Genomic DNA, 13104 nt, shown 5'->3' with positions numbered 1-13104 from the left:
GTGGTCAGATTTTGTGTTCAGCAATGAGATATTCTCAGTATTAGTTTTAACAGGCAATCTGATAAGAATTAAGCAAGAAAAATAGAAAGCCTTAAAAAGTGACAATTCCAAAACATGCCCAGAGCTATAAGTTAGAGAAGAAAGTTTAAATTGATGCTTGCAAAGGTCTTCTAAAAGACGTTGCCTAAGAATAAACAAAACTGGAAAGACAGTCTAGAACTACTTAGTATGTTAAGATAAGTCATATGAAGTAAATTCCCAATGTGAATTTGAAGTATTTCATTGAAATTTTGAAGACAAGCAATCTATCTAAATTGGAAAAGTACAAAATACATATTTTATTGCTTTTGCACAACTATGAGGACAACTCTTCAATATTTTGTTCAAATTTCAGAGAATACCAGCAGGTAAACATCCAGTATTCCTACTCTTCTTGTGAAACTTTCCTTTAATACACTTAAAGAACACCATACCCTGTTATTAAAACTATTGTATTGATGGACTGTTGGAAGTACTGTTGTTTAGCTCATTAGGTAACCATGACTGCTGTACTGCTGCGGACATTTGCAATAGATTTGTAGGGCATTTTGCCTGTATGAAGCAGCTATCAGGAACCAGTCTGGTTCACTGTCTTCCGATGTGCTTTGTTTGTGTTTGCGTGCTGGATTGGGATGCATAGCAGTATAAAATTACTGCCTGAAAGTAGCAAGTGAGATTCTTAAAAATATTCCGTGGCTATATAATGGCGTCTACTTAGAAGTCACCGCAGTTAATGTATACCTCATGTTTGCTTGATCTTCAATGTTTTCCAGATTCCATATACAGCAGAACAATATTTTCCTCTTTGCATTTACAATCGTCATGACTTCATTTCTTAGCACAATAATCTCCTTCACCTTCCAAAGATGAATATCTTCAGCGTTAGTTTTGTGCATGTTCTCCTTTCTTATTTCCTGAGAACTGCCAGATGAACCTTCTACTTTGTAAGCTTAGATTCTGAAATTCTAAAATGAAATCTTGCCACTCTTCCCACCTGTTGCTCACATCCTAATGAAAATAGCTAGCACACCCCACTCTCTGCACTTTATCAGGCCATTGGGGTTAAAAATGTTGTTCATGCAATGCTTGAAAGTTGCAATAGAGTTCTGGAAAAAGGTAGGACCAACAGAAATTTGGATTTAAGAAACATTGATAGTGATTTTTTTAATCCTTGGATGAATTAAAATAAAAATTTCTAATCCAAATTTATTTTGTAGTTTTGTGATTCTTTTTGACAGACTTCCCCAGCAATGTTCATCTTAAAACACTGAGTAAATGTACAATATCAACTTCCGTCTCAGGTCCTTCATCATACAAGTCAGTCCTCAGTCGTTTCGTGTGGCAGGTGTTTTTCTCTTCTCATTTTCAATTGGTTTTTGTCAAGCCACTCCTCCAGCTCACAGTATATATTGAAAAGTTGGCTTGGTTCATGATGATGTGTGACCTGGGGGAGGGGAGGGGCAGATATGAGTTTGTCTATTCAGGAGCCAGGGTTGGATCAATCTATGTCTGGCATCTCGACCACAGCCGTTCCAAAATGGGTGGCCCTGAGTTGGCATCATCTGATAGAGTCCCTGAAGCACACAAACCTCCATATGACGTCAACATGTTGGATCCAGGCCGTGGAGGAGTCCTCAATCAATTTTATTCAGTCTATCTGAGAATAATGGATAGAGATACCATTTTGTTTGTAGCTTTGTGGCCCAAACTAGTCACAACCTTGTTCAAATACAGTTGTAACATTGACATCTATCTAACAGTGAGTGTGTAACAGACCATGTATATGGAGGATGTATCTCCTGACTAATGTTTAGAACTGAGATGAAGAGAAGTATCATCACTCAGAGGGTGGACACGTGGAATACTCTGACCTGAGAGTTATAATTGTTGAACCATTGCATTCAATCAAAATACAGGTCAGCAGATTTCTAGACAATAAGGGAATTGTGGGATATAAAAAATGGCATTCAAGTAGGAGGCCAACCATAATCTTGATGGATATCAGAGAAGACATAAAGACCCAGATACCCCTCTCCTGTTCCCATTCTCATTTATTCATTTAATTTAATTATGTCATTTAGAGCTATAGTACAGAGTTGTCCCTTCCAGCCCCTCAAGCCACACCACACTGACAATCCCAATTTAAACCTAACCTAATCATGGGACAATTTACAATGACCAGTTAACCAACCAAGTAAGTCTTTGGACTGTGGGAGGAAAGAGGAGCATTTGGGGAAAATCTATGTATTCCACAAGGAGAATGTACTGAGACCTTGGAATTGAACTCCAAACTCTGATGCCCAGAGCTGTAATAGTGTCGTGATAACCGCGACGCTACTGTGATGCCCCTATGATTGACTTTCATATGTTGTTGTGAAAGTCAAATGGTCCATGTCTGCATGCAAGAAAATCCAGACAACATTCAGGCATGGACTGTTAAGAGTCAAAAAATCAATCGTGCTGCGGAAGTCCCAAATGATAAACACCTACTTACTTGTCCATCTAATCCTTGACATTCAATTATATTACCTTTGCTGAATTCTGTATTAACATCATAGGGAGTTGCCATTGGACAGGACTTTAACTTCTACAATCACATGAATGTTGTGTCTGTCATAGCAGGCAAGATGATGGATATGTCACCAAGAGTGACACACCTCTTTACGCCTCAAAACTTTACCACTATCTGCAAGACAAGGATGGAATACTTTCTACTTACGTGAATGAGTGCTGATCCAATAACCTTGAAGAACTTTGAGAGCATACAACACCATACAACAACTTCCTAGACTGAAACACCATCCACTGGCTGCTCTATATATGACCTGCAATATGCACCAAGGTTACTCATCGTGGCTGCATTGATAACACCTTTCATATTTGCAAATTCTACCTCCAGATGACGAATAGAAATAGAGTCATGGTCCAAATCTCACATATCTTTGGTTTGGAGATATATTGCCATTTCTTTATTAATGCCAGATAAAAATTCTGGAGCTCAGCAGCCAGCAATATTGTGAGAGTAACTTCACTAAGTTGAGTATAGCAGTTCAAGGCAAGGGCTGGACACTGCCTACTTAAGGATAATTAGATATTAGAAATAAATTCTATCTTGTCAGTGATGCTACTTTATGTAAAGTGAACATCTTTTTTTTTCCAGCAGCCACAGTGATTTCATGTAAAATAGCATGTCTTAGATTTGGGGTAATGGTTGAATAAATATGATGAATATTATTATAGCAGTGAAAGATTTTGATACAAATTTATTTTTGCAAATATAATTTACATTTAAAAATAATTCCTGCCTGTTAAGTCTGGTTTAGACTGTCTGGAGTCTCATTAAGTCTTTTGAATTTATTGTGAAAGATCTGATTGTTCCTTTCAATCTGTAGGCAGTTTCATTTACATTACACGTAACTCTAAAACAGCAGGGAATTTAAAATTGTTTTTAGTAGACTGACTGTTTGGTGGGAATAATTGTTTTTAAATGTATTTCTTTGATTTAGTCAGTAGGTAGATTTGTATATTATTGATGGTTTGGAGCAAAAGATAAAACTATAGATTTTGAATTAATTTTCTTTTAAAATGAATGTTTTTCCTAGCATTTTTTGACACATGCTAATGCTGAATGTTTTCAAACATGCAGAATATATATCATAGCAATGAATTAGGCATATGCAAAGTGAACTCATCAGAAATCTTTTGAATATTTATACTGAAATGTATTATATTTGAGATCATATATGGGAATTATATAATTTTCACCATTGCACAATTGATTTCTCTATTTATTAAGTTTGGTTTCTATGTTTATCTAAAACATAGGATTTTGACTACGAAAGCTGACAACTGTATAAAAATTTGCATATCATAACTTTGCTATTAATAGAAAGCACTGGCAACGTACAAGTCCAGTTGTCTAGCCAGAGCAAAGTGGTGAACCTATTAGGTCACATAGGACAATGGAGGTCGAGTCATTGGGCGTACTTAAAGCAGAAATTGATAGGTTCTTTATCGATAAAGGGATTAAGGGTTACATGGATAAAATAGGAAAATGGGATTTGAAAAGTCAGGTATGATTGAGTGGCAGAGTATATTGGATGGGCTGAATGATCCAATTCTTCTCCTATAACGTACAGTCTTATGGTTTCTGCGTAACTTAAGCATTATTTCCTCACTTTTTAATTCCAACTGCTTGATCGATATGCTCATCATTCCATATGCTATTCTTTTTGGTTATTTGTTCTAATTAATATTTTCAAAATGATAAAGAGGTAAGATACAAGACATAAGAGCAGAATCGCGCCATTCCGCCCACCAGTTTGCCCCGCCATTAAATCATGACTGATTTATATTCCTTCTCAACCCCATTCTCCTGCATTTTTATGGTAACCTTTGAGACCATTACTAATGAAGAACCTATCAACCTCCACTTTAAATTTACCCAGCACCTTGGCTTCCATGTGTGAAGTGATATGATGGCCTCCAGATGTGATAATGGTAAATACATAGAAGATGGTTCCTATGATGCAAGTAATCAGCACAAAAGAAAATTATTTAAAACTTTGAACTAGGCCATTTAGAAATGAAGTGAAGATTTTTTTTACATTAATCTAGTTTCACCTGCAGTTTGCATGGGTTTTGCTTTCAAAATAGAACCTTTTAAAATAAAAATAAGGTAATCTCACTGTATAATTCTGAATTTGTTCAAACTGATGACATTGTTAGAATAAATGATTTGCATCGAACTTTGCAAATGATTGGGTGAAGGTAATTAGTTGGTTTCACAATTATACTTTGCTTTGTTATATCCTCATGTGATGCTGCTGCAAGTAAGTTTTTCATTGTACCTGTGCATATACATACTTGTCCATATGATAATACCTCAACTTTGAGGTGCCTTGTTTTCCTTTCTGTCTCACCTTAATTGTTCCCGCACCTTTTGTCCCACTGCATCAATTTATTTTTATTGTTCGGGTTTCTCCATGCAGACTTCAATGCACAAGCACTTTTTCTTAAAGAAAGAATGATTAGATTGCACTGACCAAATTTAGCTCATGCACTGACCACTGTGAGAAATTCTATTAAGTTCAACCTCAAACTTCTGTCACCTTGAAGAAGTTCTAAAAACGTGATATATGGAAATGATGTTTCAGCTGAGAAGATTGATTATGATATTCTAACATGGGTAATTTTGATTTACAATTTTTCATTAAACTTGAGATTGGTAAAGTCAGTTAATCAACAAAAAGCCCTAAGGTATTATTTGGCCAGATATTCAATATATAATTCACAAAAAAAATCATGGTGTGTTGCACAATTCCACAAACTTAATATTGAAAATCCTTCTTCCATTACTGCCCAGTGAGGTAACAATTACTCCAAGCACTAACTATATGGATTCATTGTAAGGCTCCTCAAGCAAAAAGCAAACCACACTTGGAGAATAAATTTTACTTAGAACTAACTTGAAAGAGAAGATAGCTTTTATATCCCAAGTAAAAAGTAAGTGAATAATAATTTTATTCAGTGCACTGATATTTAGATTTTGTTGATGACATAGCTGCAGAATTGAGTTAGTATTTCTGAGGAATGAGATTTATGACAGTTTGCATATATTCCTACACAGTAAATTTGGTGATCTTGTGAAACTATTATGAACTATTTTCATTATGGCAGTTAAAAGCCTGAATAAAGAATCTTGAAAATTCTACTTCGATTGTCAAATCCTTCTGCATATGTTCATATTTTATTTGTTGGTTGTGAATTAACTGTGAATAAAAGAAAAAAATCGGTCATATTGACATTTGTGTAAGTTTGGTGGATAAAACTGTAATTCAATAGAATTAACTATAACGTTGCATTAATTGTTGGACTATTTGGATAAAGAATGTTTCCAGATCGAAGATCATGATTACAGATAGAGTGCCACGTCGTATGGTAGGTAGTACAGTAACCCCAGCCTCTTTCGTTGTTTATCAGTCAGTAATCGTAGACCTACTCCGTAAATTGCAGAGGGGAGAAGGAAAAGAAACAGAACATGGAGTCGACATTTGTTTTAAGTTACACATTTATATTCAAAGCGGAAGGCGAAATCTGATTGTTTTTTTTATCATTTCGGGCTACGTACATTGTAATACCAGTTGCCATCAATCCAACATCGGCACCTTTAGAGCGGGAGCCCAGAGGAATGCAATTCATATTATGAACATCTGTATGCAATGAACTTCATTTGTAACTATGAATGAGACCAATTTCACCAAAGCCCACTCTACCTTTATATTTTACGACTCGGGAACACCCATATGAATAAAAGCCAAATTGAGTAATTGTCCCAAAGATAACTTCGACCAAGCTGGAAGGAAGAGTTACCAAAGTATGGAATTCCATTCCTATCAGTTTCCAATCGGCTTTCAAATCAGTTTACTACGTCCTCCTAGGTTTTGGCGTATACTTCCTTCACAGTGAGACGGCTAATGTGTTCTATCAGTTTCAACTACGAATATGAATACAGCCAGGATCTGGTTTTACTATTTATCAATGATCATGGGACTTATTAACCAACTAATCTCGCTACTTCAAGTATAAAGCATTAAATTCATCATTCTAACATATTAGAAACGCCTCATTATTTATTTAAAAGCTGATGCTGTGGATTTTACGATCGCACAGACCATAAAATGAACTGATTGTGCGTTCAATTATGATCTCGTATCAGTATATTATTGCCTACTATTTTTGATATGGAGGAATACATTTAAATTCCATCGACAGATTTACATTTGAATGTATTAACTTTAAAATTGGCAACTGTTTATAACTGCGTTGAATATCACCTAGGTTTCGATACTTAATGCAGTCAGAAATTTGATTATTGATGGAACCCGTCAAATTATATGAATGTGTTAAAAGATATTGAAAGTCAAATGGCCAGCCCATTGTAAGCACTTTGTATATATGACCTATATTGTGATGACCGGGACTGTTATTAAAGAAATGCGGTAACTGTTAGTGATAAAGTGAGTTTATTGAGAAAACTTTCGTTGAGTACTGAATCCCCAAGTTTCCATGTTAATTAAGCAAGTGGTATCGAAAAATGGATTTCGAGAAATATAAGAGAAAGCACAGATGGAAGTTAAAATATTCATGCATATCACTATTGAGCCAATTAATCTGCATTTTCAATCGCGATAGCGAATGCTTCTCCCGCGATTTCTATCACATAAATTACATACCATATAACCTCCAATATAATATTTAACGTTTACATAATTTACTCTAAATCTAGGAGTGATTATTGTCCCGCAATTCTGTAAAGTTCTTTTTGTTCTCTGCTCTTTCTTTAGATATTTAATCTTCCATCTTAGGTCCATGCTCCTTCACCAGAACAACTAGAACAATCCGCTCCCTGATGATCCTATACATTCTTTCAATATTTTGTCCAATTGCCCACCATTGAAGGATTTTGACGCACCTCAATTTTTCATTGTTTTTATTGTATTTGCTTTATCCTATTACAGACAGCGAATTTACTGCCTAGGGAAGAGCCTCAAATTCTTCGTAGTACAGTGCATAGAAGACTATAATGGTTAGTTATATCAAGTTATAACTAACCGTACAGCAAAAAGCTTTGAGACATGTAACAAGCAGCTATAATTTATCTGTTGCCTGCAATGTTATAATACCCCCAAGGCGCGTCACGGAGAGTTGTCAAACAAAATTTGACACCAAACTACTTAATGAGATATTTGAGCATTTGACCAAACATACGAGGAATGGCGAAGAAAATAATCAAATAACTTATAAGATTTATGGTAGCCTTAATAGAGGAAGAAAAGACAGATAAAATAGCAAATAGATTTGGAAGCTTATTCTAGAGTTTAATACAGTATCTTGGTCACTAGAGGCCCGGGCTCCAGTGGTAGAGCAGCTGAATTCGGGGATAATTACGATTCAAGAATTAAAGGAGCATAACTATATCTCAAAAGTTACAGAGGTGGGGATGATCGCAGAGAAAGCGAGAGGAGAAGTTACCATGTGATTTAGAAACGAGAATGGAAATTGTGAGATTTAGGGGTTCTTTTACCGCGGCCGATGTCGAATTGATGAACGGGGTTAGATGCCAATTCTGATGCTTTCAGCAGGAGTTTGGGTTACCACATGTTACACAGGTTAGAAGGAAGTTGAATGAGCAAAGTACGTGGTCATTGTAGAATTTAAGTATAACACCACTGAGAAGTTCAGAGTAGTGGGAACCAAGGCAAAAGTTGTGCAAAAAGCTTGTCGATTTGATGCATTGAATTCAATTTTTAACTGCTTTAATGTTTCATGCATCCGGATTTGGACTTTTACGGCAGAGGCCAGACCAGATCTGTGCCTCTCCATAACCTGTCCATCGTCCCGCTGCATTCCAGTTACTTGATATAAATATGTAAATGTTTAAGTCTTACTCAAGAGAGTAAGTATCATATTTATTACAGTAAGTATTTAAATAGTTAATCAAACAGACAAACAGAAATGTCAGTTCAGTAACATTTAAATATATTCGGAGTAAAGTTCGGTATAATTTAAAGATATGCTTATTGTAGTAACACTTGATCTTCTTCTCAATCAAATACCAGTGTGCATCTGCAGGATGTAGTTTACTGTAGAGGCTTGAAAGAGTATTACTGTATCGTTATACAACAAAGTATGTTTAAGGTATATTGTGATCGAACTGGCAACAACAATTATTGTTTTTGTCAGATGTATAATCATGGCAAATAAAAGTACCCTGTTCTCCATTCTTTGAGAAACTCGTTATCAAGATATGAAAAATTAAAATGACGTATTTATTTCAAGTACCGATTATCTTTGTATTTTACTAATTTTGCCGGTTTTGATGCGTTTGAAATTTGAGTTATGAAATACATCACGGCGCTCATAGTGCGGAACGTGATTAGAAGTGTTAAATTGAAATGTTTTAGTCTGACCATGTTGGGAATACTGCTCTTCAGATCCTCGAAGGCAATTGTTCTGAAGTAAAGCGGTGCTCGATTTGATGCCTGTGTATTTCACAACAATTCAAAACATGTTAAATTAAATATCACAAGGATAGATCCCCGCGGCGGAATTAGATTATAGAAACGACACACGTTTTATTTATTGTACCAAGACAATATCTACCAGTCGTAGGATAAGTAGTTCAGTTTAGTGTGCAGCAGCAACAGGTTAAAGACTCAGCGAGTAATATGAGACAGGAAGGTTGCAGGAACCACCACGCTGCTAATGCGATTCGCCTTTCCAATCTGAGTTTCATTTAAAAAGCACCTAATTTAATGGCACTATTTGATGTTACACAATTTCATTTGAAAACAAACGATTCGCTTTTCATTTTGCCGTCACCTTCGACCGTCGTGCTCTATACACTCCATGAGTTATTTTCGAAGTTCTAAAACAGAAGTGAGAAGTGGCACAAATGAAACCTAAATGTCTCAGGAATACTAGCCGTCTGTAATATCTGAGTACTGATTCTGAAGTGGAGGGTTTGTAAAAAGTAAATAGGTCCATTTAGTTGCATTCTTCCACTTTCAGGTTTCGAATGAAAGATTAAGAACGCATCATTAAATATATGACCATTATTAGCACTCTATCCAAAGTTAAAAACGAACTCACCTTTTGCACGTCTTTTTGATTTGGTCAAACGTGTTATTCCATTCCACGCATAACATGTGAAACAGAACTATAATTTGATACGGCTGATAGATCACTCTCTTTTTCGTCTGTTGGATTCGGAAACCCGAATTGCATACTGATATTTGTTTTTTTTTAAAAAGTTGCTGTGCGGTTGATGACTACCCCTCGAAAGTCTCTGCTGGCCAGCTGTGTTGGAGATTGTACTCCAAATTATAACCTTGAAAACCGGCAAAAGCAAAAACAACGTTGACATTTGATGGAAAGATCGTTTGCAAGGAGCGAGTAGCTCGGAAAGAATATGTGTTTCTGCACATTGCGCTCGTTCAGTGTTGGACTGGATAGGGCTGAAAGGGACTTCGGGGATTTCTCCGTGCTAGGTACAATTTAACCAATATTTATTTATTTTTAGAATAACATATTAAACACATAATTGACGGGAAATATTTAATAACATTTGTTTCTGATAAAAGATCCCGTGTACAGTATACATATAGTTTTTTGAACAATTATTCACAAATGAAATATTCAATACGAATATATACAACGAACAAAAGTTGGAACCATTGCGAGGTTACTATATATCTATATCCACAATCCAGCAATTCAATTCAGAGTTTGCTCGTAAAGTGCTATTATATTGTCCGTTCGGATTTTCATCGCACCATATTTAACATCACAATAAAACTAAACTGCATGTGAAAGGAACAGCAAAGAAAGGAGGTCAAAACCTGAAATTTCTACGTACTAAGAACATGATGTCAAAAGCAGATTGTTTTCCCTCTCACATAAACTAAACTTAAGTAACTGCTGGGAATCGTTATCCATCCCGTCCCTGCCCTTGTGTTATTAGGTTAACTTGACTTGCTACTGCGCGGAAACTATTGGACAGCACCAACCGAGATCCGTCCATGTTATATGAAAAGTGGAAGTTCACATGTCCCCTTTCCTTGAAGTACAGACTTTTAAAGAGATTGCTTAATAGACATACTATTCAAAATCTGAGCTCAGATCCATTTTTCAAAATGATAAATTGAAAAAAAATCCGTGATTTAAAAAAGATGAAGTAATTTGGTCGTAGAAAGGAACGTGTACAAAATATGTTGCCAATTCTGCTAATTCACCTTTGCTCAGAGTTTAAATCATTCGTGGAGTCTATTTAAACACAACGTACGTTGAAGAACCACGCAGTTCTAAATCTGGAACAACATATACATGAGTTCGAACAATATTGTTAATTTAATCTGCAAACCACAAATCTGTGCTTTTTGAATGAACCCTTAGTATTCTAATCAACGCGAATCAAATGTTTGCATGCTGCAAAATAGACCGATTTCATTTCATTTGTACAACTTGCGGAAGTAGTAAAAAGAAATTACCACAATTTAAAAATAGTCTCTGTGCTGCTCTAATCAGAGTTGTAAAGCTACAGTGAAACCATCTCTTTCAAAATTAGCTAACTTCAACGATTCGTAATGCACAGCTTAGAAATATTTTAGCTTCAAACATTTTTGACCGGACTTGAAATACCCAACGTGCTGACAAACTAATTGTCATCAGATTTCTGCTGAGCGCTTTTTTTTAATATATCTCCGCTCCTTGGTTGTGAGTCAGTATTATTTCTTGTTCGGACCTATTTCTCTTCACGGGTTTCCATTTTAAGGGCTCTGTCTTTTTTTACACCTCCGTTCTTGTTCAATGATGTCCAGGCCTCGAAATCAGCAGAATCGTCGGAATCAGCTGACTTTTGGTCCTATTTAATGAATTTTTAATATTTCAAAAGTAACAAAGGACAAAGGTATATAATGTGCAGCTATAAATACTGACAGATAATGTAACTGGAATACTGAAGAAAATAGATTTTTTTTTCTCTCAAATCGGATTTATTCCAGGTAGATACAGCTTTCTAGAAGCTGGATTAGTGAATTTTAGATACTGTTGACCCACTTACAGAAAGTAAATCCTCTTACCTGAAAAGTCTCTTTAAAATATTTCCCGACTTATGTCTAAACACCAATGATTTATGAATCTTTAATGAAGCAGATATTTCTGCCACAATTAACCTCTTCATGTCATCTTTAATCAATTTGTTCACCTATTGAAACTGATTTGCACTTCTGCCACTTCGCCCTCACGAATGGACAAGCACAGAGTGTAAGGAATTAGTTTTGCCTTCGGTGGAAGCTGATCGAGTCTGATCTAGATGCAAGGAAGATGAAGAAGATGACGGACAGATCTGCGTGGGACTGCCAGGCAGGGCTCCTGGGGCTGGCAACGTGGAGATGGACGCCAGGGATACTGTGGGTTTGATAGGCACAGGGACGGCTGGCATTGTCTGAGTGCCAGGGTGACAAATCGTCTTCATAGGCACCCCAAACGGGCTGTAATCTGGTGAAACTGGCATAGGAGCCATGGAGTCTAGGACACCAACGTGGGGCCACATGGATCCCACCATGTTACTGAGCTGGTTTGGAACAGGGTAACCAAGGTGGTGCATTACAGAGGCTAAAGGAAGTCCGCTGGCCATCATACTTTTATAGTCCCTTCCAATGATGTTCTCGATGGCGAATGGGTGCTTAAATCCAGTCGACTGAGGCCCGTTTACCCCGTATGGCTGGAACTGGGGCAGGCGCCCCATTGTTGGGGCAGTCTCCGGTGAGGCCAGTCCCAATTTGGCTTGCTGTTGGTGGTGGTGGTGCTGGAAATAGTGGATCATCTGTGAATTTTTGGCGCTGAAGTGTTCCGACCGATGCACCTTAAACCTTTTACGGCGGCGGAGGAAGCTGCCGTTCTCGAACATGTCTCCACAGTCGGGATGAAGAGCCCAGAAACTGCCTTTGCCCGGCTGGTCAGGTCTGCGCGGGATCTTAATGAAGCAGTCGTTAAAGGAGAGGTTGTGGCGGAGAGAATTCTGCCACCGCTGTGTGTTTTCTCTGTAATAAGGAAACCTGTCCATGATAAATTTGTAAATCTCACTCAAGGGAAGCATCTTCTCCGCGGAACTCTGAATGGCCATTGCGGTCAATGAGATGTATGAATAAGGAGGCTTTTGATCACTGTAGGAATTTTTCCCCGGACGAGGCATTTTTAGGCAATATTGGGAAAACAATAATCACAAGTACAACATTCACCAAAGCACCTCGCCCAAGAAGCGAAGCGAGGGAACTGACGATAATCGGATTGCCCAAGATTCCATAAAATCTCGGAATGCCAAGGTGCTGCACGATTACAGTTACTGGTTTACCGCGCTGCCGAAAGATGCCGGAGTTGTTGATGCGGGTTAAAAAGCTTCGCGCTGTCTCACCAGGAGATAAAGAGGCCGGGAAGTGCACACTTGCGTTGTGTGAGCTAACGAGGCTTGTTGTGATCACAGATGCACAGACCCCTGCAGCT

General features: G+C 37.2%; 1 protein-coding gene across 1 annotated transcript; it reads right to left on the bottom strand.

Moving 5' to 3' along the window:
- Positions 1-11842: 11842 nt before the first annotated feature.
- Positions 11843-12796, bottom strand: foxb2 (forkhead box B2). Its single transcript, XM_072281079.1, has one exon. It carries the CDS (start codon positions 12794-12796, stop codon positions 11843-11845), a length of 954 nt encoding a protein of 317 aa, XP_072137180.1.
- Between the last annotated feature and the right edge of the window lie 308 nt (positions 12797-13104).

Source organism: Mobula birostris, chromosome 17 (genome assembly GCF_030028105.1).
Source record: "Mobula birostris isolate sMobBir1 chromosome 17, sMobBir1.hap1, whole genome shotgun sequence".
NCBI classification, from domain to species: domain Eukaryota; kingdom Metazoa; phylum Chordata; class Chondrichthyes; order Myliobatiformes; family Myliobatidae; genus Mobula; species Mobula birostris.
This window is presented reverse-complemented; position numbering and strand designations above follow the sequence as displayed.